General features: G+C 46.8%; 1 protein-coding gene across 1 annotated transcript; it reads left to right on the plus strand.

Annotated features, from left to right (window-relative positions):
- Positions 1-1,768: 1,768 nt before the first annotated feature.
- LOC133126784 (activated CDC42 kinase 1-like) lies at positions 1,769-27,639 on the plus strand. Its single transcript, XM_061239155.1, has 16 exons — positions 1,769-2,364; positions 9,698-9,875; positions 12,268-12,338; positions 14,025-14,237; positions 15,624-15,776; positions 16,347-16,624; positions 17,132-17,258; positions 18,339-18,485; positions 18,612-18,706; positions 19,124-19,318; positions 21,470-21,561; positions 21,933-21,977; positions 22,294-23,654; positions 23,994-24,089; positions 24,418-24,545; positions 25,563-27,639. Exons 1-16 carry the CDS (start codon positions 2,317-2,319, stop codon positions 25,567-25,569), a joined length of 3,234 nt encoding a protein of 1,077 aa, XP_061095139.1. The 5' UTR covers positions 1,769-2,316; the 3' UTR covers positions 25,570-27,639.
- The last annotated feature ends 241 nt before the right edge of the window (positions 27,640-27,880 follow it).

The following is a 27,880-nucleotide window of genomic DNA, read 5'->3' on the forward strand; positions in this document are numbered from 1 at the left end:
CATGTGGGCAGGCCTGGCTGTGTATCCTCATGCTGTTGGCTTGACGGCCCTGTCCGGGTCTGGTGTGGCCCAAGGGGGGCCTTTGGTCAGCATGGGGGTGGTTTGCGGTGCAGGGTCGAGACCTTTGGTTTGCGGTTTGGACATCAGGAGACCATCTCAGCGCTGTACAAGAACAGAAGCGTGGATGAGTGGGAGGGGCTTCTGTGTCATGACATCATCGTGCAGATTCAGGGACAGATGGTGGTGGAGAGACACTGTGTACCATCCTGGCAATATGGTACCTTGAAATGTAAAATCTAATTGAATTTCAGAGCAAGTTGGAAGGTGATGGAAGGAGAATGAGAGTGAGAGCAAGAGAGGGAGAGAGAGAGGGAGGGAGGTGGGCAGTGTGTGAAGAAGTATCACAAAGCTCTCCATTTGGCTGTGATTCAACAGAGGGAATGAACTATACACAATGGGCCGGCAAAATTCAGGAGAAATTGCAGATGCTATTGTGAATTGAGAAACTGAGAAGGAGAGGGAGGGGGGGAGAGCGAGAGAGTGAGAAAGAGAGAGACGGAGAGATAGAGTGCATGAGAGAGAGAATGCACCTCGAATAGTGTTTCCATCGCTATTTCTCTCACCATTTTCTGCCCACACAGATCTCTGATACCAGTGCATGCTGTCGTTTCCCCCTGGATCATTTCCTGAAAAGTAGCAGGAGATTGGGTCTATTTTTATGGCACTGCATTACAGCCTGTGGCGAGGTCAGGACAGTAAAGGAAGACACACTGGCACACTGCCCTCGCAGAGAAAATGGATAAATTCTGCTCTGAGAGCAGCCAGAGATCAATATCCTCCTACTCTCTCTGACAGTGAGTGTGTGTGTGTGTGTGTGGATGTGTGTTTATATGTATTTGTGTGTGTATATGTGTTTATGAACAGTATGTGTGTGTATGTGTGTCTATATGTGTTTATGAACAGTATGTGTGTGTGTGCGCGTAGATGTGTTTATGAACAGTATGTGTATGTATGTGCATGTATGTGTGTGTATTTGTATGTATTTGTGTGTGTGTGGGAGGGTGCGGGCGCACATGTGCGCGCGCGCGCGTGTGTATGTGTGTGTATGTGTGTATGCATTTGTGTGTGTATTTGTGTGTGTATGTGTGTATGTGTGTGTGTATATGTGTATATGTGTGTATCTGTGTGTATCTGTGTGTGTGTGTGTATGTATGTGTGTGTTTGTGTGTGTGTTTGTGTGTGGGAGGGTGCGGGCGCACATGCGCGCGCGTGTGTTTGTGTATCTGTGCGCGCACGCGCGTCGTGTCCGCTCATGCAAAGATATGCAGACCTCGCAGCAGCGACGAGAGATTATCCGCCTCGCCTCGTGCAGGTGTTAAACCGGGGTCGTTCCGACCGAGCGCGCTGATCTGCGCTGACATCACCGCCACGGCAGAGCGTGAGAGGACGACGGGGTTGCCTAGGAGAAAGCCAGAAAAGCAGCGAATGAGCAGGGGTGAGGTGCGTGGAAGCAGAGCGGAGCTCAGACAGGAAGCCGCTGCCAGATCTCAGCAAGCATTCCCCCCTCCCCCCCCCCACCCGTGCACAACATGATCGATTGAATTTATCTTCTCTCCTCGCAAGGTCAGGGCACGTTGTTCCGATTGGCCTGTGCCATTTCGTCTGTTTTGTGATTGGGCAGTCTATTTTGGATTCCAGAAGATAAAAACTCCACACTCCGATTGGCTGCATCACCAGATTGTGACTTTACATTCACTGGATTGGAATGTGAAGAGGAAGGGGGTATTGTTGTCATCATCATCATCGTCTTCACTATAATCATTGTCATGGGCGAGCAAACAAAGCCTCAGTCTTTCCCATTAGAGACTGGAAAGGAGTGAATGAATCGGCGCGTGCTGAGATAAAGGCTGAGGCTTGCGCTTCAGCGGAGTGGGCGGGCAGTCTGTTCGGCTCCGTAGAGGTGCCACGGAATCGGCGGGGAAGGCAGAGAACGATTCCGTCTTCCCTTCTCCTGCCAGCCTTTTAACTCCGGTCTGTTTACCCCCACCGAGGAGGGTGTCGGGTTCTCTCGGGGGGCCATGTCGAAGACGACGAAAAGCCAGGAGCTCACGAGCGCCGTTCGACATCCAGCCCCAGCGAGGATTGCGTGACGACCCCCGACGGGTGGACGCTCACCGCCCACGGGAGAAATGAAAGGCGGTGCGAAAAACAGCCTGAATTGAAGAAGCCCTCCTTTTTCCGAGGCTGGGAGAAAGCAACCTCTTAAAAGTGTGAACGAGGACCGGGTCGGAGAGAGAGAACGAGAGGAGAACCGACATGGAAGGTACCTCCGAATATCAACGGCTTCCGGAGGAAGGTGACGAGGTAAAGAGGTTTGCTGCTCACACTTTGGCTCCATAATGGCTACTGTGGAAGTCTCTGAGCTGTATATGTTACACGGAGTGCATGCGTGTGTTTTTTGCACCAGGCTAACCACTGAGGTGTGCGTTATGGAGGGAAACCAGGACAGTTGTGATGTTTTTTTCTCTAGCTGTATTTACATGATCCGCTTGGGCGGTGCTGCAGGCGAGTGCTGATGAAGCTCCCCTGACGGCTTTTAGCAGCTTAATGGAGCATGCGTCATTGGAAGTGCTCCGCGTCTGATCTGGCCAATGGCGGGATTGCGTTATTCGCTCAAGCCGCTCGCTGAAGCTGAGCCCGGAGCCAACGTGCTCGAGACCTCCACCCTGTCTGGACGGAACAAGGCTCTCGAACCCTCTGGCTGTGAGTTGCCTCACCTCAACCCTGTTCAGCATGAACCAGGGAACGTCTCCCTCAGCTGCCGTTCCACTGTAACGTCGCGGTCTTGTTTCGTTTGGCCGAATGCTTAGTGTAAAAATAGTGTAAGACCGGGACAACCACAAAGGCTATAGACCAGCCTGGGCAATTCCGGTCCTGGAGGGCCAGTGTATAAGCATGTTTTTGTTTCCACCAATTACCCTGGCTAAATGAGCTTATTGGGTACATGAACCCTGATGAACACTGGTTCACTTATAGGTTAGTCCACAGTGTAAAATTTCCTTTAGACAATAGCAAACAGCAAAGGCTGTAGGCCATATTGAAGGAATTTTGTGGCCAAATACACAAAGACATTTATCATTCAGCAGAGCTGCATTATTGTTTTGGCTTTGTCATGATGTCAAGAGCCGAGCCGTTATGATTAGCAGGGGAATTATAATGGTGTGCGTCTATGGACATCTTGTGGCGGTTGAGATGCACTGCGCACAGAGTGATCAGATTTAACAGCTGAGCTCTATGCCACTGGGAACAAACTTTAATGATGTGGTAGAAGGCACGCCGTCTCGGGTTCCCCAGATGTTTTTCACAGCGAGACCCCAGTCAAGATACGGTCACGGTTAATAAAACGGGTCAGCTGGTGTCTACTCCACTGTGCGGCTCTCACTCCAGGTCATTCCGCTGAGCACCTGCACGTTTTGCTGGTTCAGCAGACGGAGAGAGGCTTCCATTAGTACCGGGTCCAGGCTTCGGCGAGAGCTGTGAGCTCTTCTGACATAACACGATCTACTTGGGTCTTACAGAGTTTCCGAATATTACGGAACCTTCTCGAAGACCGTGTGACAGATTAATCAACACAATACAGTGTGATAGTCTCCTCTGGCTTGTAATAAAGCTTCAAGATTCAGCTTTACAGACAGTTTATAGTCTAGCGATGGTGTCGCTTGGCTGAAATTGCAGAAAGTTCAAGAAAGTTACTTAGTCGCCTGACAATGGACGTTGTCTTTAGGAAAAAGGGCAATAAAGACATTGGGGTTGCCCTGAGTAGAAACCGAATTCTCTGTCATTGGACTATAAACTGGCCTTTATTCCTGAAAAGGTTCCAAAAGCATGAAATGAGGTGTGAAGAATAAACACTTGGATGAACCAAACCTAGTCAAGGAGGAGCTGCTGCGAGACCAATCAGAAGCATTTTTAGAATTATTTTCTGACGTATGAAAAATGTAGTATGGTGCTTTTATCTAGGTGTTTTATCGACATCTGCCTGAAATCGATACGGTCTCTGTTCATCTGAATTACAGCCCTTCTGTCTACAACCTCAACAGAGACTCTCAAACAGATGGGTGTAGTGGAGTTGGACCGGCATAAGGAAAAGGGAGATGTTCACCATTCAGATGGACAGAGGGAGAGGCAGGAAGAGAAGGAGGAGGAGAGGGAGGAGCAGGAAAAAGAGGGCTGCAGATGAGCACTGCCTACTGACTGGGAGAAGGAAGGGGGGCACACCTTTGAGTGCCCACTGAACACAGATACACACAGTGACTGTATATCCGGATTACTATCAGTAGTTGAAGCATTTCCAGGAAAGGTCCCTTCACTTTGTAGTCATTGGTAGCTATGTTTCAATTAGCATAAGACTTTTGGATGTCAATTCTCTGCAAAATGGCTATTTAAAAAACACTCACAAATACACATCCACACAAGTATACACTATTATTATTGAATATTTTCCCACAGGAAAATTTGTCAAAAGAAACATTTATTTTCATATCTACTGCATATCTGGCAGCAGCACAGTGGTTTGAGACTCATTTGATACTTTGGACCCTTGATGACTTAAAGCCATTTAGCCAACAAATGTGTTCCGTACTGTATCAGCATAATTTACAGCCAAATATAGTCCCACCCCCCAATTCCCATAGAGATCCATCCAAATGCAAAGAGTTTTAGTATCGCTTGTAGCACAACCTGAAAATAAGATATCCAGACTCTGATTATGTTCATGGGTCACAGACATTAGGAAGTCATGACATGCAAAGGATATGCAATGAAATACAAAACATGACTCTTCTATTTGGCATTATGTTAATTTGTCTCAAACATTGAAATGGGGGGACTTCATATAAAAAGTGCTGTAATTACTACATGGTGAAACCAGAATGTATAAAAATATCCTTTAACAAAAGCTCTGAGTCTGCACTTTGACAACATATGAATTGCTTGATTACAAACAGAAATTAAAATATTAAATCAGAAAAAGCAGAAAAAGACAAGATGACCCCAAACTTTTGACCGGTAGTATACATACACGCACACACACAAATATAAATACATTCACAGATGCAGAGGCAAACGCACACACAGACATACAAGCACACTCATTACTGAGCGCAATCCCTCATTCTGCCATTAAACGTCTGGAATACACGGCAGCTCTATTTATAGGGGCCCTGGAAATGTGATGGGCAGAGCAAGAGGGTGGAGGGAACGTTAAACTGTCCCACCCACTCCACATGCTGAGAGAAATCCGGCAAGCCTCGGAGCGAGTGGTCCAAACGGCCGGACGCTTGAAGAGCACTCTTACACACACTCAACATTTCACCGACTTCATTTCCTCCTTGCGTCTGCACTTGCAACAGCGTGGAGCAGTTTCCAGCACGTTCCAGGGGTGTCTGAAGCAGAGGCATCAGTTTGATTTCTGGGAGCACCCTGTCGGGGGGGGGGGGGGGGGCGGGGGGGGGAGTCTTGTATTTGAGCGTCCCGACAGCCCCTCACGTGAAGATGCGCCGTCTCCACAAGCTCAAGAAATCGCTTCCTTTCCTCGCTCAGTTTCACGCGTACAGAGTAAGTTACAAACTCCCAGACTGTGCATGACGCTTCGCTGCAAAGCTTCTTCCCTCGCACACGCAAGCGCACATGTGTGAGGACACACGCACACAAACACGCAAAAGGATATGGACGGACTGCATGTACCTACATGCATATGCTGAACTTCCACTTTTGTCTGCATATGCTTTAGAGTTCAGTCCCATTTCTGGATGTGTCTGTGAACTAACTAAAACGAAACAAAAACAAGAGGCCTCCCTCTGTGGTCTCTAATTCTGTGTTAATAACTTTAACAACATTTCCCCCCTAGTCTACAGTCATTCAGAAATAATTTCTGAATACTACTTCAATAGCTTTTTCTCTTGAAATAGCATTTTCGTCTCTCTTATTGCATGAACAACACAGTGCTTAAAAGGTGCCATGCAGTGCATCTACATACACACCTGTGGCCACCAGGGAACCATACACTTAACTGAACTTCTCACTGTAAACTAGAAAGATCGCTGTTGAATGGGTCTCACGGGGTCTGTTTTTTCTCATTTCCCGGCCTGAATTTGCATTGTGCCCCAGTGTATTCCCAACACTAGTTTCCAAATATTACGGAACCTTCTCGAATAGAGTGTTTTTCAATTTGTGTTTGGGGAAGCATGGAGGTGTGGAGCATCTGAGGAAAATCTGGCAGCAGACTGGAACAAATCCAAGTCCTTGTTAACTTCTGTGTGTGTGAGGAGGACTGGGAACCTGGGGGCTGAACAACAATGACACCACCTATCAGTCCATCAGCGCGGACTCGAACATCAGCTAAATGGCCCTATCCTTTCTTTGCTGTAATTACACTTTAAAGTGTTCCATGAATGGCCTAATACTGTCGTTAGACTTAATTGCAGGGGTCCCAGTTTGAAAGCTAGTAATGGTGCACTGGCTATTGTCTCGTATGCAGCAAATAAATCTCAGTGGGATTGGTATTGCGTGCTTGGCTTTTATTTATTTTATTTCAAACCCACACAGACTTGCCATTGCTTCAGCTGTACTAGACTGTGTTGGACTCTGCAGGGACTGGGAGTGTTCTGTTTATTTCAGTTTAGTTCAGTCTTCAGGCATGTGTGTGTGTGTGTGTGTGTGTGTGTTAGTTTGTGTGCTTGTCCATGACATCCCTGTCTGTACATCCTGTTTCCCAGAGGTACCACCATTTTCGACCAGATTCCCAGGGACCGGGCCAGCACTCCAGCCCCGCCCTGCCTGCATTCTCCACCCTGTGTGACAGTGAACACAAGCTGGGCTGTGGGGCCTGATCCCCCTAGGCCTCTCCAAAGCCAACTTTGGATTATATCAATATTTTCCCTTCTTTTTCAGTCTCTAACAGCTGCTGTGGGTTGAAGAATTCATGGAAGCCTCTGCGCTTTCTTCTTTGACGGTAGTTTTTGGGTCTGTGCTCTCCTCTGATATGGTCATTGTGGCAGTTTGTGATGGGATCCGTCACTCAGGCGCTTCTGTTTCCACGGGAACCACGGTGCCAGCAGGTGGCCTGATTGGTTCCTGTTGATGGCCACTGGAGCTGTTTGCATGCTATGCACAGGGTGTGATCTGGAAAAAAAGGTTTTATCATGTTGACTGCAAAACTGGATTTCTTAACTTTCTCATGACATTCACATGTTTGTGACCTTTCTTTGATGTCTGAGAGGAAATGCGCATTAGTGAGGGGGACGTGAGAGCAGGGGCTGAGAGATTTTAGGGAGATGTGAGTGGCAGTTGAGCTCCGTCCTTCTGAAGGATGGGGTCAAGAGTTCAAGTGACCAAGATACTTGGAGCTCTGTGCCAAATTCTGGAAGGGAAGAGGTTACGGATTACCACTACTATTGCTTGAGTAATCTGTGTGTACTGTGTGCAGCTGCATGTACAGATGTGCACCTGAGTTTTTGTAGATGTGCACCTGAGTTTTTGTAGATGTGCATCCACCTCCCTGCTTAGTTCTTTATAAGAAGATGTCCTTCATTTTACCTGTCCTAGTTACTTAGGAGCAGTGAGCAGCCACCATGCGGCGCCCAGGTAACAATGTGGGGTTAAGGGCCTTGTTCAAAGGCCCAACAGCTGTGCTGATCTTATCTACACTAGGGTTCGAACCTCCAACGTCCTAGTCATATACCTTAGCCACTAGGCTGGGATAAATTGAGGTACTGCGTTGGTATCTTTGGAGCAGTGATTGGGAGGGGGGGTGTGTGTGTGTGTGTGCAGGGTGACTGAGGTGACATCCCAGGTCTCTGAAACAGACAGCTGGTCCCTCTGTTCTGCGACTGGGGTTTTGGGGTTTGTTAAAGTACCTCAGCCTGCGGTGGTACTGGAGTGCGCTGTGTTCAGCAGCGTTACTGGATAGAACTGTCCCTGTTCTCCTGAGAGGTTGAGGAAGGTAGCGTGGCAATGACTCAGCAATCTGCTCTAATTCATTACAGACCGGACTGACCTCTGTAAGACGTTTGTGTGTTTGTGTGTTTGTGTTTGTGTACGGTGTGGATGAGAAGTCCCAGGACACGATCAATTCCTATTTGTTTTCATTATTTATCCAGGAATAATGCTATTTTGATACAGCTATTACACTTCTTATTCAAGAATACATTATGAGGAAAGGGAGCTTATTAGGATGGTTTTTCCCACCACAGTCCCCAGACCTAAACCCAATCAGACATCTGTGGGAGCAGTTAAAGAGGGAAAAGGCCACGCTGTAATATCAACCGATAATCTATGGGAAGTGTTGAGAAATTGCTTGGATGAAATGGAAGAAGTGGTGTTGCATAATCTGGAGGAATCAATGCCAAGTGCAGGCAGTAATCAAGGCGAAAAGCGAGCGCACCAAGTACTGCTGTAACAACTTTTGACCTTCAATTAATACCTACACATTTTTTGAGATGTCATTTGGGCTTGTATTATGAAAAAAAAGAATGTATTCTTGAATAAGAAGTATAAATGGAGCAGTATCACTTGATAAATAATAGAAACTATCTGTTCTTGGCAGTGTACTGAGACGTGCTCCCCCACTATGTGTGCCTATGTTTGTATTTTTGCATTCAGCCTCTCACTCTGTAGTGAGGGATAATTGCTCTCACGCACACACAGCCAAGAGGTCTTGCTGTCAGAAGAGGAAAAAACAAAGAAACAATGGACTTCCTGAAATTGCCCCCCCATCGCAGTATAATCCATTGCTAATGCACGCCTCTCTCCACTGGGGTCTGCAGCACAAGAGTCCACAAATAACAGCAGGAAGACCCTCTTAACTCCATTAGAGACCAAGTGACCTTTGGGTGGGTGGGGGGTGGGGGGTAGTGCTTTGTAATGGAAATCCGATGATGTTCCTCATGCTGTGTACAGAGATTATTTGAGACCACGGGGAACTGAATGGGTGTGTGTGAGAGACAGAGTGAAGACCTGTCATAACTGCCTGTATCGGGATCCTCGGTTTTGATTGATAAGTTACTGCCATAAAAATAAAATAAGAAATGCAGCTGTGTACAAAGAACATTATTACGTGGCCTGGGAAGTTTAGCTGGGGTCTTGTCAAGCCTGTAGAATTTCTTAAACGATCCTCTGAGCGGTGAAATGAAATGTGTGCGATTGTTTAACAGCATAAGTGAAGAAAGCTGTGTGGCGGCTCTGTTTTCAATGCATTCGTTAATGCAGTTTTTATGGAATGGATTTAGTAAGTGTTCGGTAACTGGTTTTAGGCTGTCCATGTCACATAATAGCACAGAACATTGTCGGATTGAGTAAAGGAGTGTGTCTGTCTGCCCATAGAGAAACTTAGTACTAGCATGGATTTATTAAAGGGATGCGCTTTGATTGTACACTTGTCCCTCTTCCTCTCTCTCTCTCTCTCTCTCTCTCTCTCTCTCTCTCTCTCTCTCTCTCTCCCTCCCTCTCCCCCCCTCTCTCTATCCCTCTCACTCTCCCTCTCCCCCCTCTCTCTCCCTCTCTCTCTCCCTCTCTCTCTCTCTCTCTCTCCCTCTCTCTCTCCCTCTCTTTCTCTCTCTCTCTCTCTCCCCTGGGGCTTGGTATTAGTGCATAAAGTGCATTCTGTGAAGGGCTGTGTATGGTCTGTCTGCCTGAACAGAAGCTGGGCGGCGGCATGCAGTCGGACGAAGGCACGGATTGGCTCTTGGAGCTCCTGACAGAGGTTCAGCTGCAGCAGTACCTCCTGCGTATCCGCGACGACCTCAACGTCACGCGCCTCTCGCACTTTGACTACGTCAAGAGCGAGGACCTGGAGAAGATCGGGATGGGGCGGCCAGGTGAGGCCAGGACTGGGACTGGGTAGGATGCATCTGTTCTTTCCCCCTCATGTTTTCCCCAATGTAGAGTTTAACGGCTCCATAATACTATGGGTGGGAATGCAGGGCTCCATGTGTATCCGTTTCTGGTTCAGGGTTTTAGACCATGGAGGGGCCTGTCTGTGTGTCTGGTTCAGGGTTTTAGACCATGGAGGGGCCTGTCTGTGTGTCTGGTTCAGGGTTTCAGACCATGGAGGGACCTGTTTGTGTGTCTGGTTCAGGGTTTCAGATGTTGGAGGGCCCTGTTTGTGTGTCTAGTTCAGCGTTTCAGACCTTTAAGAGCCCTGTTTGTGTGTCTAGTTCAGGGTTTCAGACCTTGAAGAGCCCTGTTTGTGTGTCTGGTTCAGGGTTTCAGACCTTGGAGGACCCTGTTTGTGTGTCTGGTTCAGGGTTTCAGACCTTGGAGAACCCTGTTTGTGTGTCTGGTTCAGGGTTTCAGACCTTGGAGGGCCCTGTTTGTGTGTCCGGTTCAGGGTTTTAGACCATGGAGGGCCCTGTTTGTGTCTGGTTCAGGGTTTCAGATGTTGGAGGGCCCTGTTTGTGTGTCCGGTTCAGAGTTTCAGACCTTGGAGGGCCCTGTTTGTGTGTCTGTTTCAGGGTTTCAGACCTTGGAGGGCCCTGTTTGTGTGTCTAGTTCAGGGTTTCAGACCTTGAAGAGCCCTGTTTGTGTGTCTGGTTCAGGGTTTCAGACCTTGGATGACCCTGTTTGTGTGTCTGGTTCAGGGTTTCAGACCTTGGATGACCCTGTTTGTGTGTCTGGTTCAGGGTTTCAGACCTTGGAGGACCCTGTTTGTGTGTCTGGTTCAGGGTTTCAGACCTTGGAGGGCCCTGTCTGTGTATCTGGTTCAGGACATGAACATTTGAGAGAGCCTTATCTTTTCACTGCAATGTTAGGCACCTACATGGAAACCAGATGCACAGCGCCCTATCCCTTCTCTCTCAAACCACAGAAATATGGGGGGAGTAAGGTGAATTGTAGTCGCTTTTACTTCCTGACTTTTGCAACCAAACATGAGCATGGTCCGAGAAAATGAAGAATATCCAATATCCATTCAATATTCAAGCCATTAGTGGTAAGTAGCTAGGCTGGGCTGTAGGCTATTGTATACCATCAACTCACTTTAAATGTACAGTAGCCTCCGAAGATGTCAAACATGCAGAGAATGTATTGTGTATACATTCATGAAATTATCTGTAGGCTGCTTTCTTTGAAAGCAGTATTGTCCTCTTTTCTGATATGCATAGATTGCTGGGAACATGTCTGTGTATCTTGTTTCCAATGCCAAGTGTCTATTTTTTATTATGTGAACTTGTCACGACCTGGCTTGTAACGCCATGGCAAAAGGAGGGAGTCCACAGAGGGAAACAAGTAAATATATTTACTTAAGCTTAATTAACAAAAAGACAAGACAAATATGGAGTGTGAAAGTCAGTTGTGTAGTTGAGTGGGGCGGAGTGGATGTGTGAAAAGTATGGTGAAGCAGTGTATTGTGCAAACCCAGAAGAGTATTTGTGGGGAGAGAGAGCTCCCTCAAACTGGAGACAGGCCCTTCTTAAACTCTGGGAGAACTGGCCATAGGTTCTCCCAATTACTCCAACGACTCTCTGCTCCGCTCCAGGCACCACTGAGAGACACCACGAGCAGCACAGGCAGACAGAGCAGGGGCCGTAACAGCCCCCTGTAGCTTTTGAGTGTTTAAGGATGGCAAAAGTCATGTGGTAACAGGTGGATTTCATTGTAAGATGACTATTAGGTAGCTAGTATGGTTACATTTTGTGCAGTTTTTGGCTGTAGCAATCCTTCCCACCTAGCTAGCCGGCTAGTGAACTCGTAACCCTGTGATTGTCAGTTTGGCTATAACATACGCATTGCATAAACCTAATAAGATGCTTTTCCATAAGATTAAGGTATTGCCTCGTTTACCTCTAACAAAACCTCAGTGCTGTTGCATTTAAAACCCATTGTCTTGCATAGGCTACACACTATTCCCTAACACTATTCCCTAACATATTCCCTTACATATTCCCTTGACATGTACCCCCACCAACAAAATACATATAGACATATCTCAGGATGCTGTGCCCCCACCAATGTTCTACAGAAAGTCACTCCTTTGCTGTATACACACTGGCCTTCCAGAAATGGGATTGCCCTCCCCTACCTTCTATAGTGCTTACCAAATCATGAAGCACAGGACCAAATAACTGGCAAAAATATTTTGTGTGTGTGGAGTGTTTCCCTTGTTAAAATTTGTGCTCCCGCAATAATCACTGCATTTAGGAGCCCTACGGTGTGACCTCGAAATAGTCTCTTTACTTCAAGGTGATTATTTCCCCTCCTTTGTTCTTTCAGGCCAGAGACGGCTGTGGGAGGCGGTCAAGAGAAGGAAAGCTCTGTGCAAGCGCAAGTCCTGGATGAGCAAGGTACTTTGGGGTCTCCCTTTTACACACACACACACACTCACATGAACACACACACACGCACACACACTCACACGAACACACACACACACACACACACACTCACACGAACGCACATACACACACACACACACACAAGAACACACACACACACACACACACAAACGCACACTTCATTGAGTGTCTGTGAAAAAATCATGCAGAATCAGGTCTGTTTAAAAAAATGACAACAATGTCAAGCTTGCTTGTCTTCTATAGTGTTGCTATGCTTATTGCTTCATTCATATTAACAGTGGTGTAATGTGCTTAGTTATATTAGCTTCATGTCTCACTTCAAGTGCACCAGTAGGGGGCTGTCTTCGATTAGGGTCTGCTAATGCTATCTGACTGCTATAAGCCGCTTACTGTTAATGAAGGCACTGTGGCACTTTAGTTTTTTCTCCCTTCAAAAACATCAGTGTGTAACATTTATGCAAAAATACACAAGAAGGAGTGTCTTACAGCGAGATAATGTCACTGCTGTGCTGCGATCGGTGTATTATTGCAATTATACTACAGTTTTACCAACACATTAAACTTAAAGAACGATACAGTAACTAATGCCATTGTAACAACAGAACGGAGCTCTTCTGAAGTGTTGCTCTGATACAATGAATCAAACAAACGTAAACAAAGCGGTTTGGTTTTGCCATATGTCCTTTGAATGTCTCTCAGCCAATCACAATGTGAGGTCAGAACTAGCTGTTGTATAATCCATATTATGTGAAAAAATGACATTTACACAGACTGTGGAAATGGCATCACACAGACCCGGGGCTGTTTGACTGCACAACGCCCCATCCTGAATCTGAATACAGGCCCCACATTCAGTAACTCCATCTCCCACATCTGCCAGGATTCCAGTGAATCCTGGGGGAAGGCAACAAGCTTGTATCCATGACAACCACTCCAGAGCCTTAGCCTCAGCTGCAATTAGCTGAGGGTCATTAAGAGACTCGAGAGGAACCCCAGAGGAGACTCGAGAGGAACCCCTAACCACTAAAGAGTTTAAGTTGTACAGCAGTCTGCCTTCTGTTTCACCACGTCCCAATGAGTCATCATGAGTCAAGAGAAGTGATGTCGTTTAACACCCACACCCTAGCACACTTGCAAGTGAACACACACACACACACACACTCACTCACGCTCAAGGGATGCGATGACCTTCCTTCTCAGCTGTGTGCCGCATTTGTTAATTCATTCACTTTTCTCGTTTAATAGCATGCTCGCTGGCTGGCTTGCAGCAGATTGTAGGCCCCAGCTCTAAAACAAAAAAACATATTTTGCCTCTCTAACCTGATTTCAATCAAAAGCAAGGAATTCAGAGAACTCAAGAATGTTTTCTGAGGCAGCATTCGAGTGCTTTGGGTAGCACTTTATTTTACAGCCCATTAATTACCTAGTATTTACTGTGTAAACTATTTTGATTTCGGAAGGTACTATGTAACGGTCTCTGAAACGTACATACGGTATTAGTGACTTTGTTTCATAGCACCTCCCAATGAAATCAAAGTAGTTACCTAATAATGACAGAAGTACCTGCGTACTTACCCGGTAAATACTACGTAATAAACCGGCTAAAGTGTTAGCGTCCTTTCTGCATTTCACACTCCAGCCCGTTTTATTTCGCTGTGACGAACCCCCCTCCAGGTGTTCAGCGGTAAGAGGCCAGATGGCGAGCTCCAGCCGCAGCCCGTCTCCTCCTTCCGCAAGCCGTCGCCCACCCCTCCCCCCGCCGCCGACGGTCAGCAGGCGCTGACCTGCCTGATCAGCGAGAGGGACCTGACCCTGCTGGAGAAGCTGGGCGACGGCTCGTTTGGCGTGGTCAAACGCGGCGAGTGGGCCGCCCCCGCAGGGAACGTGGTGAGCGGGGCGGGGTCATGGGTCATTTTCGGGTGGATACTCCTGAGTTTTCCTTCCCCCCCCCCCCCCAGTTTGGTTGGCAATCGTAGCTATACCGATTACCCACGTTATCTAGGATGCACCACGTACATACGAGCTCGTCCCCCCCGACAGGTCTTCTCCAAGCCGCGTTGTCTCTAACCGCGATCGGAGGCTGTTGCTGTATGCGGCAAGCCTCCCCCCTCCCTCGGAGTGAGTGAGCCGGCCAAACTCAGCCTTTGGCAGGACCGGGAATCGAACTGCAACAAACTAAACTGCGACAGAGGTGTATTTTTAATGCCTGTGTGAATACATAATTTGGATCCCGATGTTAAAAAAGTTTGGTAACACTTGAACCCCTCGCCATAAACCCCTGACATAACACTGTCATACACATGACATAAGAGCTGTCACAAGATGGCATAACAGATGATGTCAGGTTATGTCAAATTACATACAGTAAAACTTTAATACTTTTATAGGTCCATTTTATGACCGTAACATTTGTCATAACATTTACAGATAAAAGTATGAAAGTTTTGTATCAATTTACATCTACTGACATCTGTAACCTTAACCGGGTAATAACCACCATTCCTGGTAATTTACATTATACGGGAGCTTATACAGCGTGCACACTCTTGTTTTACACCGTAAAGTAACCCTGCCTTGAGTTCTGCTGAGCCAGATGCTAGCTGCAGATGTTACTTTCCTGTTTCGCCCCCTCAGTTCCCCACAGTTTCGTTCCAGAACGTCCTCGCGTTTTTAAAATGGAGAGGAATAGATATCCGTAGAGCGCTGTGGGTGTCGGTCCCCGATGTGAAGCACTGTTATCCGTGAGAACAGCAGGGAAAATTGCGCCTCTGCATCTGAGTTCAGACTCTGGAGAGAGCTCTGGGGAAGAAGACACAGCTGTCACCTCTAAATACTCCCACCCGGCTGGTTACTGAAGAAAAAGATATACCCTGTGCGTCGCATTACAGTCTGAATCATCGTGGCTCGCTGAGCAGTGCCCAGATGGTCTTTGGTGGGCAGGGGGGCAGTAATGGCATTTATGGCATTGAGTGTAACCTAGTGGCTAGGTTGTTGCCTCGGACCCAGAAGGTTGGTGGTTCAAACCCCAGTGTAACCACAATAAGACCTGTGCAGCTGTGGGCTCTTGAGCAACGCTTAACCCCACGTTGCTCCAGGGGGAATTGGCCTCTGCTTAGTCAAATTAGCGGTAAGTCACTTTGGATAAAAGCGTCAGCTGAATAACTTTAATGTAATGTTATGTACGGAGCTCTAGAAGGATTGCGTCTCAGTCCGCTTGGTCAGTTCATCGCTCCCTTGACCACAGCTGAGAGCGGACTCTCTCCCCATGCCTAGCTGAACGTGGCGGTGAAATGTCTGAAGTCGGACGTTCTCAGCCAGCCGGACGCCCTGGATGACTTCATCCGGGAGGTGAACGCCATGCACTCACTGGACCATCAGAACCTCATCCGGCTCTACGGAGTTGTCCTCACGCCCCCGATGAAAATGGTAAGAAAAGCTTACCCTCTCCCTATCCCCTGCCCTAAATCTGACCCAATGCCCAGTCATCCCTTCGGACTGCTTTGGTTGGACCTGTCCTTTCAGGCCATGAAATATCTATGATGTGTATGCATCTGCTGTGTCCAACACTCTCCTCTGTGTTTGTTTATTTATTTCTTTATTTTATTTTTATTTTTATTTTTTTTGCATTTATTTTTTTTTACTATATTTTTTCTCCATAGGATTTTGTTATATTTCCCCCCAAACTCCAAATACACATGCATCTTAACCGACGGAGAAAAGAAAAGCAGTATTGTTCGCTTGTACGCAACTTAACATTGAGTTCAATCAATTCAGGAAATGAATTTAGTCACAAATTGAAAAACATTAACATTAACGGAACATTAGGTACATTTTCAATTCATTAATTGGATTTCAATCCATTTCCTGAATTGGACAAATGAATGTGGAACTGACCCCTCACCCTGATTGGCTGAAACTAAATGGCCACACCTACTTTGTTTTCGAAAGGGAGTGGTGTTAACTATGGAGCGTCCTGCCCCCCCACCCTCTCTCTAGGTGACTGAGCTGGCCCCCCTGGGCTCCCTGCTGGACCGTCTGAGAAAGCACCAGAACCATCTCCTCATCTCTACGCTGTGCCACTACGCCATCCAGATCTCCAACGGCATGGCCTACCTGGAGTCCAAGCGCTTCATCCACCGGGACCTGGCCGCCCGCAACATCCTGCTGGCCTCCAAGGAGCAGGTGAAGATCGGAGACTTCGGCCTCATGAGGGCGCTGCCCAAGAACGACGACCACTACGTCATGCAGGAGCACCGCAAGGTCCCCTTTGCCTGGTGAGTCCCCCCCCCAACCCCCCCTCCCTTCTGCACCCCTCTCCCTGGGTGTTCTGGATCCTGTGAATTTCAAAATATAGCACTCTAGACCAGGTGAGGAAATTCCAACTACGAGTTCCAATTTACGCTACTGAATTCGTTAAAATATTCTTTCCTAGCATCTTGGGGGGCACAGTGGCACAGTGGCACAGTGGGGGAGCACTGTTGCCTCACAACAAGAAGGTCCTGGCTTTCAGCCCTGCCCAGGCCTTTCTGTGTGGAGTTTGCATGTTCTCCCCGTGTCTGTATGGGTTTCCTCTGGGTACTCTAGTTTTCTCCTGCAGTCCAAAGACGACATGCAGTTTAGGGACTACAGATGAAAATTACCTCATAAGCTAACCCTGGCACATTTACATTGATGTGGAAACTGAAAATGTTGATTATTGTGCATTGTCCCGGGTAAATAAATTAAAAGTGTCTCATCTTCACACTTATCATCTCACTGTGTGTGTGTGTGCTTTTTGGCAGGTGTGCTCCAGAGAGCCTTAAGACACGCACATTCTCTCATGCCAGTGACACCTGGATGTTTGGGGTGACGCTGTGGGAGATGTTCACCCACGGCCAGGAGCCCTGGGTGGGCCTCAACGGCAGTCAGGTGACTGATGAGGGCGGTGCTAACACGGCCCGTTGGCTTCATTCCGTTTCAGTCATTTATTGTTTCTCACTGTTTGAGATGACATCACTGGCTCAGAAGGCTTGAACATTGGGCCTCATACAAGAACATTTTATTTGTATTATCATAAATTTCTTGTACTTTTTTTAACAAAGGTCTCATACGAGTGCGTCATGTCGGATTCAACTCGCCTAACTTTAGACAACAGTATATACGGTACTGTAGGTGGGTTCCATCGGATAGCCAATGGGATTAACAAGATCAAGGGACGACTAATACCTGATTGGGTAGACTGCGTTCCTTCGTCTGTTGAAAAATGTAATAATATGGATGTCCTTTGATAAACTTGTCTTTTTTCTTCAAAACAAACCACTGAAATATATTTCTGAAAACATTTGAGATTAAAAATAAGCCATGCAGTTGCTGAATCTTGATTCATATTTGATCTGCAATGCCTAATTTGAAAGTTTGAGTCCTGTGTGTCAGGCTGACTTGCATTGCGAGTTTACATGACTCGTACGACATGTCAGGACCACTCGTAAATGTTGTTCCTACCTAAGAAAAAACAATGAACATGAAAAAATTGCTGGATGCAAGTTCTCTTAAATCGCTTGTTTTAAGAGAATTAAGGGATTTAAGAACAAATCTGTTCGTATGAGTGGTTCTTGGATGAGGCCCGTTGTCTCTGTCGTACAGAGGCTTCCAATTTTAGTTTAGGATACAACAGCACTGCCCTGTCTGGAACATTAAGCTGCTATCTCTGAGTTACAGGTACTAATTCTTACCCAATGTCCAACTCTACCACTGAAATCAGCTTGTGAGCCATCAGCCCCTATTTTTTTGTCAACTATGCTCATGGTCTCCTTATTTAAGTCCAGCCTCTGCTGGGTGTCTACAAAGGTTTTTGAGTTACTGTAGAGTGGCCAGTGTAGTGTGTTAGAATTATTGATATTTGTAGTCATGAGACATAAAGAAGGCTAGTCCAGTCGCTTCACGATTGCAACCCTCTCATTAAGATCCGCTGTCGTATGTGTCTATTTGTGTGTGCATGCCCCTGGCCAGATCCTTCATAAGGTGGATAAGGATGGGGAACGGCTGCCCAAACCGGAGGACTGTCCCCTGGACATCTACAATGTGATGCTGCAGAGCTGGGCCCAGAAACCTGATGACAGGCCCACCTTCATTGCGCTGCGCGAGTTTCTGATCGAGGTAAGACTGACCGATGCAAATACACTGTATCCTTTCTTCATTGAAGCAGATTCCTCTTGACCATATGTACTGGACTGATGTGGTGTCCTTGTGGTAATGCTGTAATATTTCTGGTGTTTTCTCCAGACAATGCCCACAGACATGAGGGCACTGCAGGACTTTGAAGAGCCAGACAAACTACTCATCCAGTTAAACGACGTCATCACCATCATCGAGGGCAGGTCAGAACATAAAATAAAGTCCCCTCAGAACTTTATTTAGAATCGTCAAATTAATTGAACTATTGCTACTGTTAGAACTCTACTAAGACCAGTCTCTTTCTTTAGAGCTGCAGTTTGAACTCCTCTAAGAGCACTCACAATCTTTACGACAGGGCTGCCCAAGCCTGTTCCTGGAGATCTACTGTCCTGTAGGTTTTAATTTCAACCCTAATTCTTCTAATTCACCTGATTATAATTAGCAGCCCAATGACATCTCTAGCTGCTGAATGAGGATAGCAGATCTACAGGATGGTAGATCTCCAGGGACAGGGTCCGGCAGCCCCGCTTTAGAACATCATTCAGTGCTATCACGCTCCGGTGGGCTGTAGCGACTGACCCATTCTACCGTGAGATCTCATATGTGGATGTATCATGAAGGGCTGAGAACTACTGGTGGCGGGGGCAGAACAAGCGAACCCTGAAGGTGGGCCAGTTTCCCAGGAACGCAGTGACGTCCGTGGCCGGCCTGTCGGCCCATGACATCAGCAGGCCGCTCAAGCACAGCTTCATTCACACGGGCCATGGAGACTCCAACCCCCAACACTGCTGGGGCTTCCCTGACAAGATTGATGAGTAAGACCCCTACACCGTCATATCTCACACGAGTGGGCAAGATGGTTACCTATTACTGTTAGTTCCCTCAACTTACCTGCTCTCCCTCCCAGCTAACTGCCAACTCCTCCCACAAGTGCCTGATTCCTCCCGTCTCCCTGCTGACTCCTCCTACCCACCTGCTTCTTATCCAATCTGCATGCTGACTAATCCTACCTTCCTGCTAACCCCTCCCATATGCATGAACATGAATCCTCCCACCTACATACTCCCTCCTCCTAGCTACAAACTGACTCATCCAATCCACCTTCTGTCTCCTCCAACTCATCTGCAGACTTCTCCCACATACCAGTAGACTCCTTGGTCACTAGAATTTACTGTTACAATTTCAAATTTGGTATTTAACAGATGCTCTAACCCGGAGTGACTTGCATAGTAGTAGAGCATCAGGAGTGAACTTTCAACACTGGCCAACGTTTGGGACAATGATTAACCTCCACGTGCCAAGACAATGAGTGCATTGACAATACGGGATAGACTACAGAACAAGCATACATGCTCACTATGAAGTAAAAGGCAAAGCATACATTTAAATCAATGCAAAGCTATCAAAAGGGAGTGCAGTACCATAACAGCAGGGTCCAAGTATAAGTGCATAGTGGGCACGTGCAGGGTTGCCAACTTTGGTCTAGATTTTTATGACTTGGACTGTATCTTAATGTGTGCACCACAACTACAGTGGGCTCCAGAATTATTGGCACCCTTGATAAAAATGAAGAAGCCAGACTGTATTTAATATTTTAAAAAATGTATTGGGCTAAGTAAAAAAAAAAAAAAGTTTCCGGAAACCCATATTATTGGCACCCCTGGTTTAATACGTTGTGCAAACACCCCAGGCAAAGATGACAGCCATCTGTATTTTCCTATAATTTGTGATAAGGTTAGAGAACTCATTTGGAGGGATTTCTGACCATTCCTCCATGCAGAACTTTTCAAAATCATTGATATTCCTGGGTTTGCTCTTATGGACCTCTTTTTTCAGTTCAGACCACAGGTTTTTCATGGGATTTAAATCTGGAGACTGAAATGGCCTTTGTAGAACATGGATGGATTTTGATGTTTCTGCTGGACAATCTAGCTACAACTTCCTAACAGAGACATTAACATTAATCAGAGAGAAATATTAAGTAAAAATGTATTGCCTATTTCACTTTGTTCGGTTTTATTTACCGTAATTGTTAGGGGTGGCAATTTCGGCTCTTACCGCTCTTCCTTGGCAGTAGTGCTTTCTGTTCCATTTCTGTTCTCTGCTTCCTTCTCTCTCCACTTACAATACTTTTTAACAAACTCATCTAGAAACATACTCACTTGTTTTTTGTTTTTTTCTTGACTAAGTTGGTTATCAGCTGGCTGCTAACTTGCTTCATCTAGTTGTAGATCTTATTGCACTGCCTGAAAGTGTGTGATTTGGTAGCCCTAGCAAGCGATACATCCATAGAGTTGGGAGTGAGGTGTTGCTTGACAGAAGAGTCTTCAGTTTGAGGGACTGCCTCTGAGTCTGGACCTGGCGAGGCTACATTAGGGGCAACATTATCATTGTTGTAGACATTTTAAAGCTATATACTGTCATTTCAGTCCATTTACCATGTACTATATCACAATGAGGAACAGCCTGCTCTGCACCTCTGAGGACCTTGTTGGTCATCACCAGTGTCTTGAACTGGATACCAGCAGCGACTCTAAGCCGGTGGAATGAGCACAGCAGGGGACTGGCATGTAAAAACTTGGGCAGGTTGAAGACTAGCCGGGCTGCAGCATTCTGGAGGAGTTGGAGGGGGTTCATGGAAGAAGCGGGTAGACCAGCAAGGAGGCAGTTACAGTAGTTCAGTCGGGAGATGACTAGAGCTTGGACCTGGAGTTGGGCAGACACTCTTGTGATCATCCGAATGTTGCATGATTTCCTCATGTTTTCGAAGTGTCTTGGGTTTTTTTGTCACTGCGCTGTAAAGGATAAACGAAGGATAATCAGGATGGCAAACGGAGCCTCAGATCATATCAGCTGGCATTTCTTATGAGCAGTCACACCTCACAACCTGCAGAAGGGGAAGAGGACCCGGCAGGTCTGCTGGCCTGCTTTGTTTTTTATACCGTTTTGTCTCCATGTCCCCATAGCCTTTACCTGGGCAACCCCATGGATCCTCCTGATGTTCTGGGAATGGACCTGACAGCCACCAGACCCACTCAGCTACCGGGAAGGGCCAAAAGTGAGTGATTCCCAAGTACTGTAAGTAGCTATGTGGAATTCCTGGAGGTCATCCAAGGAAAGGTACTTAATAAGTGTCCAGTGAAACAAGTCGCAGGTTATAGTGGCTGTTTTTTCTTGTTAAGTATTTCCACAGAACTGTAATACCCTCAAACCATCAGTCACTTCTCCTGTCAAGCCTTCTGCTGGCCTCTGTAAACCATAATTCACAATTTACAAATGTAGTGGTTTACCAGATGCTGTTAGCCGAAGGAACTTTTCAAGGTGAACCTATTCTTCCTCTTTAAAGCTGTGTGACTTTCTCCTTTATGCTCTGCTGCATGGGTGTCTTTCTTTTCTCCCTTTTGCTCTGTATCGCGTTGCGATGTCCAGAGGAACCCCCTCCACGGCCCCCCCAGCCAGCCGTGTTTCTCAAGCGTAAGTCTGTACCCTCAGTCTGGTTTAAACGCTGGTCCTGTCCCCTTTCTTCTTCTACCTCTACTCTGACTACCGCCCTTATGGTGCCATGTATTTGACTTGCTCTGTAATGGAGTGCGATGAATATGATTGGCTATATAATGCAGTGTTACAAATGTGACTAGCTCCATAATGCAGTGTTATGAATTTGATTGGCTGTATAATGCAACATTACAACTTTAATGGGGTATGTAATGCAGCATTATAAATGTTACTGGTTGTGTAATGGAGAGAGATGGGCCTTTGAATATGAATATATGTATGTGTGTTTCTTTAGAAGCTTGCTACGAGACCGTTCAGGATGATGATGACTTAGCAGCCTCAGGTCTGACAAAGCTCTATCTGAAGAGCCCAGGGGCCACGATCCGAGGACTGAGACTCAAACCTTCCCCCATGCAGGGGGACGGGACCCGAACTGAAGGGCCCCTCATAGACTTTGAAGAGGAGGTCTTCTACTCCGCCACTCCGTCCCCAATGACAGAGTTGCACCCCCCTGCTGCGCCCAAACCGGCCCCGAGCCCGGTGCCTGACTTCCTCCTGGACACCACACCCCCCCAGAGCCCAACCGGCCTCCTGCACCCCACCCTGGTGGTGGACTGGGACACCAAACCTCTGCCCGCGCCCCCTGCGTACGACGACGTGGCGCAGGACGAGGACGATGTAGAGGTGAGCTCCATCAACGAGACGGAGCGGAAGGGTGGGGAGGGTCAGGCCAGGACGTCAGGGGCCATGACCCCAGAGGGCTCGACAGACGGGGACAAGCCTCCGATGGAAGAAAACCCGCTAGTGCAGGACAACCTCTTTGTCCCCTCCAGGCAGGGCGACAGCCGTAGCTTCTCCCAGTCGGCGGAAATCTTCCAGGAGCTGCAGCAGGACTGCATGAGGAGGCTCAATGTCCCAGTGAGTTCCTCCCTGCCCCCGTCCCCCACCCCGCCTGGCATGGAGGCGCCCCACCGGCAGATCATCCTGCCCTTTCCCCAAGACAAGCCCCAGATCCCGCCCCGGATTCCCATCCCACCACGCCCCAGCAGGCGGGGCGACTGCGCCTTCCGGTCCCGGGACGTGTCGCCCTCCTCCGGGGGCGAGGGGGACAACAAGGACAGGCCCCCCCTGCTCCCTCCCCGGGACATCCTGTCCCAGCCCAACTCGCGCGCCCCCAGCCCCCTCAGCCCCCATGTGGGGTCCCCCCAGCAGAGGGCCGGCCTCTGCTCCGCCCTGTCCCTGGGGTCCTGCTGCCTCTCAACCTCACCCAACAACAGGCCCATGCCCACCACGCAGAGCTTTGCCTCCGACCCCAAATACACCGCCCCCAAGGTGATCCAGGCGCAGGAGAAAGAGAGCGCTCGGGCACCCTGCATCCTCCCCATCGTCCGGGACGGCAAGAAGGTAAGCAGCACCCACTACTACCTCCTGCCCGAACGGCCGCCTTACCTGGACAGGTACGACCGCTTCTTCAGGGAGACGGAGAACCCCGAGGACAAGCGGGCGGCCAACACCGCCACGGTGCGACCAATGATGCACCAGGGCAACTTCAAGGACAACTTCTCCTCTAATAACAATAGCAGCCTGAGGAGCTCACACAGCATGCCCTGGGTGAGCAACGATGGACAATCTGGGATTTTAGACACTATTAACCTGGTGAGTGTGCTGAACCCGGCCTTTATACACTTCAACTGGTGAGTGAGCTGAACTGTGAATGTGTTCACAGGTCTCTGTGTTTATGATGACAGCAATGGTTCACAGATAATTAACTGTGTGCTAAATGAATGATATTTATGCAGTATATGAGTACTGCATGGTCTCTGTTTAAATACTGGTGAGGGCATTTTGTTGGAAGCTGTAACATAATGATTGATGTGTTTATGTGCTTCAGTTTGCATTGAGTGGTCTGATTGGCTGGATGTGCTTCAGTTTGCATTGAGAGATCTGTGTGCTTTGGGTGCTGTTGAGAGGTCTGATTGGCTGTTTGGTACCCAGGTGCAGGAAGCAGTCCATGGGGTAACAATAGAGGAGTGTCAGACAGCACTGCAAAACCATGGCTGGAATGTACAGAGGGCAGTCCAGTATCTGAAGGTATATGCATGTCACCTGCATAACACGGTTAATGTGAATAAGTATGAAGTTCTACAAAAACAATACAGAGGACGACTGGGTGGCTGTTGTAGAATCAACAGCAGACAATGTGCACTACATGGGCAATACAAACAGAGGAGGCAATTGATCAAACAGGTAAATTACATACTGTATTGGCAATATATAATTTATTACACATAATGAATATATAATTTGCCAAGATCTGCCATTTTGTCCAGCTTCAGCCCATGATAGGGCCAAAATGGCCGTTTCCCCCCCAAAAAAACGGGCTCTATTTTAGAAGTTAAAAAATGTATATTTGTGCCAGGTGGAGCAGCTGTTCTGTTTGGGCCTGAAGACCCGGACAGAGTGCCAGAAGGTTCTGGAGACACACGACTGGAACCTGGAGCGGGCCAGCACCCATCTGCTGGATTCGTATGGCTCTGTGCGGCAGAGGTTTGCAGGCATATTATTATCATTATCCCCCCATTTTTTGCTTCTTCTTCCCTAAATGTAATCTAATCTTCACAAAATTTGATGTACAGTACTGTGCAGAAGTCTTTACTTATATATAAGACTTTATTATATATGTATGTTTATTTTTTTTGTGTGAGTTAGTATAAAAGAACATATTTGAGATTTCCAAATACTCATTTTCCAAGAGATTTAATTTTACAGACATTTGTGTATTTCATTTTAAAAATGTAACACATTACTATAAGCAATTGACTACTTTTTACATAAAAACTTGATCAAGGCTGTCTGAGATCAGAAGCAAGGAACCAACCAAAATCAGCAGAGGAACTGTGGCAAGTTGAAAGAATCTTATCTGTACAGAATGTTATACAGGTGCCTAAGACTTTTGCACAGTACTGTAGAGTATGCAGGGACTAATCCAATACAAATTATGTTCCAAACCGTGTGTCCATGACAGGTCAATTCATTGTTGTGGGCTTGGCCATATTTTCTAAAACTGCTTTAAAATGTGTAATATTTGGCATCAGTCGGCCATTAGGGGCATATGACAAATATGCAGAATTTCCAAGTGCATCTTTGGCTCCGATTAATGGAACAATCTGTAACTTAACCGCAGATACTATAACAGTAGATCCTACTAATTAAGATGAACAACTTTACGTGAAGAAATAATGTCAACAGCCCTTTCATTTTTCCGCCATTTAGATTCTTTTCAAAAGCACATTTCTTGCTTCTTCTACAAATTTTATTTAATCTTCACCAAATGTATACACGTAGAGTATGCTCCGAGCAACCCGGATAAAGAAATACTACTTATTTATGTCTATTATTACTATTATTTGTATTATTATTGTTATTATACCATGTTGTTGTTGTACCAGTACCTGTAACCACTGCGTCTTCGTGGAAGCTAACTGGATTATTTTAAAATGTCCCTGACCGTGAACACATCTACACACAATGGTGACTCGAACCCGGTCTCTTCTTTGTTTGCAGGCGATGACACCGTCATCCCAGAAGGTGGCCTTCGGGCCTGACTGACTCGCTGACAGACAGGAGCGCTCACCGAGACCCTGTCCCCATGTACATGCTGCTTCTGCTGCTGCTTCTTCTTGAGAGGGGTTGTATCCTCTGACCTCCGACCCCACATGACCCTGTTCCCTGACGCTTTGGGGGCACACAGCTACGGCTCAACGCACCGGGCTGGCTGGGTGGCGCTGAACGTTGGATCAGTTTGAACAACTTGCACAAAATGGCTGGGGTGAGGAGGAAGCGTTGGCTGATCTTGTTTCAGATCAGTGGGAGCCAGTCAATGCTGAGGAGAGATGTTGCTGTTCCACTGGCTTTTCATAGTTGTGTGAACATGTGCGAGAAGGTGGAAGACACATATGCATGTCTGTGTATATACATGCTCTAAATTTTCAGTTCATATATTTGCATCAAATATTTGTATTCTTTGCACATTTATTTTTTTTATTTAATGGGTTGATTGCTGGATTGTATGACATTAGTGTAATTGCAATTGACAGAAAAGTAATTTTGGGGGGGGGTCTGCATTCTTTCCTTTATTTATCCATCCTCATTTAAATCAGTTACTGTTTCAAGCTGCTGTCTGACTGAATGTGGGTTGAGTGGGGGTTTGTCTGTTGTACTGAGACTCCATTCCAGCTGTTTCATACCATTCTGCACTTTCTCTGATCTCACAGCCTTCCTGGCTGATTGACTGGCTCAGCTGGGGATATGTTCTGCTAGGTTGTGCTATGTTGTATACAAGTCATTATACTAAAGGTGTAAAAATAAGTTCCTGGAGGATTCTTTTCTCCCCAAAACATGCGCCGCTGCTTAGTAGCAGAAACAGAACACATAGTAGTTGTAATGGCTTTTTAATACCCTATCAGCTGAGAGAATTTAGTTTGTATCCTATGGGCATTTCAACCTACTGATCATCCAAAGGTCAGGAGTTCATGTTTTCAAAGTCATTGTGGCTTAAGAGAAATACTTTAGAGTACGATATCAATAGACCAGTACTGTCTGTTCGGTAGAAATATGTGCTAAGCCATACTTCTCTTCATTCTCATCACTAGCTTGTATGCACGGATCTGTATCTTCGCCAGAGCAGTTCAGAGTAGATGTATAGATGCTGCTTGATGCTCCCCCCTCCCACTGTGGAGAAATTGAGGCCTCCCATGCATTGGATACTCCAATGGCCAACCCTTCTTCTCTGAGACACTTTATGAATGCAGGCGCCGGTCTGCATTTACAGTACAGGTAATGCCAATAAGCAAGAGTTTCCAGCAGTCGGACTGAAGACTTGGAAAAGACAAATCAAGCCAGACTGAAAACCAGGGACGGATACGTCTTCCTTCGCTGTCGAGCTCTCTAGATCTAAAAGTCTATAGCCTCCATTCCAGCTCAGGTCTTAAGTATTTTAATGGAGTCATTAGAACATGCCCAGGAATGAATGAGCCTTGGTTGAGCTGAATCTCTTAAACCAGTGGTCCTCACTTCTGGTCATGGAGAGCCGTATGTTGTGCTGGCTTTTGTTGTTACTCAGCACTTAATTGATCAATTAAAGCAGTTAGTTTAACTCACCTCACCTGGTTTCTGAATTAGTTGCTGATATTAAGGCAAAAACAAAAACCAGCACACCCTGTGGCTCTTAAGGACCAGGAGAGAGGACCACCCCTCGGGGCATGGGTCTGCAAGGATCAGGTAGGGAAACCTGGATTTCATTGTTACTACAAGGGAATGACCCTGAGCTTGAATGTTGCCTCTATGTAAAGTAGCTGGTTATAGTGTTTGAATCGGGCCTGGAGCACTAGATTCCTGATTCTGTCCTCCTTCTGCAAGCTGTGAATCAGGCCAGTATGAACTTGTGGGGTTACCAAAAAGCAGGTCTTCCTACAGCACACTCCAGGAGACGTTTTTGTGTGTGTGTGTGTGTGTGTGTGTGTGTGTGTGTGTGTGTGTGTGTGTGTGTGTGTGTGTGTGTGTGTGTGTGTGTGTGTGTGTGTGTGTGTGTGTGTGTGTGTGTGTGTGTGTGTGTGTGTGTGTGTGTGTGTGTGTGTGTGTACTCCCCACATGTTCAAAAGATGTTCTGTGTGTTGTGTACATAAAGCGGTTATGAAAGTGAAATTAAAATTTCAGAAACTTCAATTTAGAAATGTGCCAGTCAATGCTGAAATGTTTTTTTTTTTTGTTTTTTTTGTATTAAAGGCAACCTTTTAAAAAATATTCTGCATTTCTTTGGTATTTCCCACCTCATAATATAGGATTATTACTTTAGTGTTGCTGAATTAGTGACCTGGCTTCCT

Source organism: Conger conger, chromosome 4 (assembly GCF_963514075.1).
Source record: "Conger conger chromosome 4, fConCon1.1, whole genome shotgun sequence".
NCBI classification, from domain to species: domain Eukaryota; kingdom Metazoa; phylum Chordata; class Actinopteri; order Anguilliformes; family Congridae; genus Conger; species Conger conger.

Coding starts and splice junctions, on each gene's coding strand:
- LOC133126784 (XM_061239155.1), top strand. CDS start 2,317: ATGGAAGGTACCTCCGAATATCAACGGCTTCCGGAGGAAGGTGACGAG. Junction 17,259..18,338: donor TGGGCCTCAACGGCAGTCAG/GTGACTGATGAG, acceptor GCCCCTGGCCAG/ATCCTTCATAAGGTGGATAA. Junction 19,319..21,469: donor TTCCCTGACAAGATTGATGA/GTAAGACCCCTA, acceptor ATGTCCCCATAG/CCTTTACCTGGGCAACCCCA.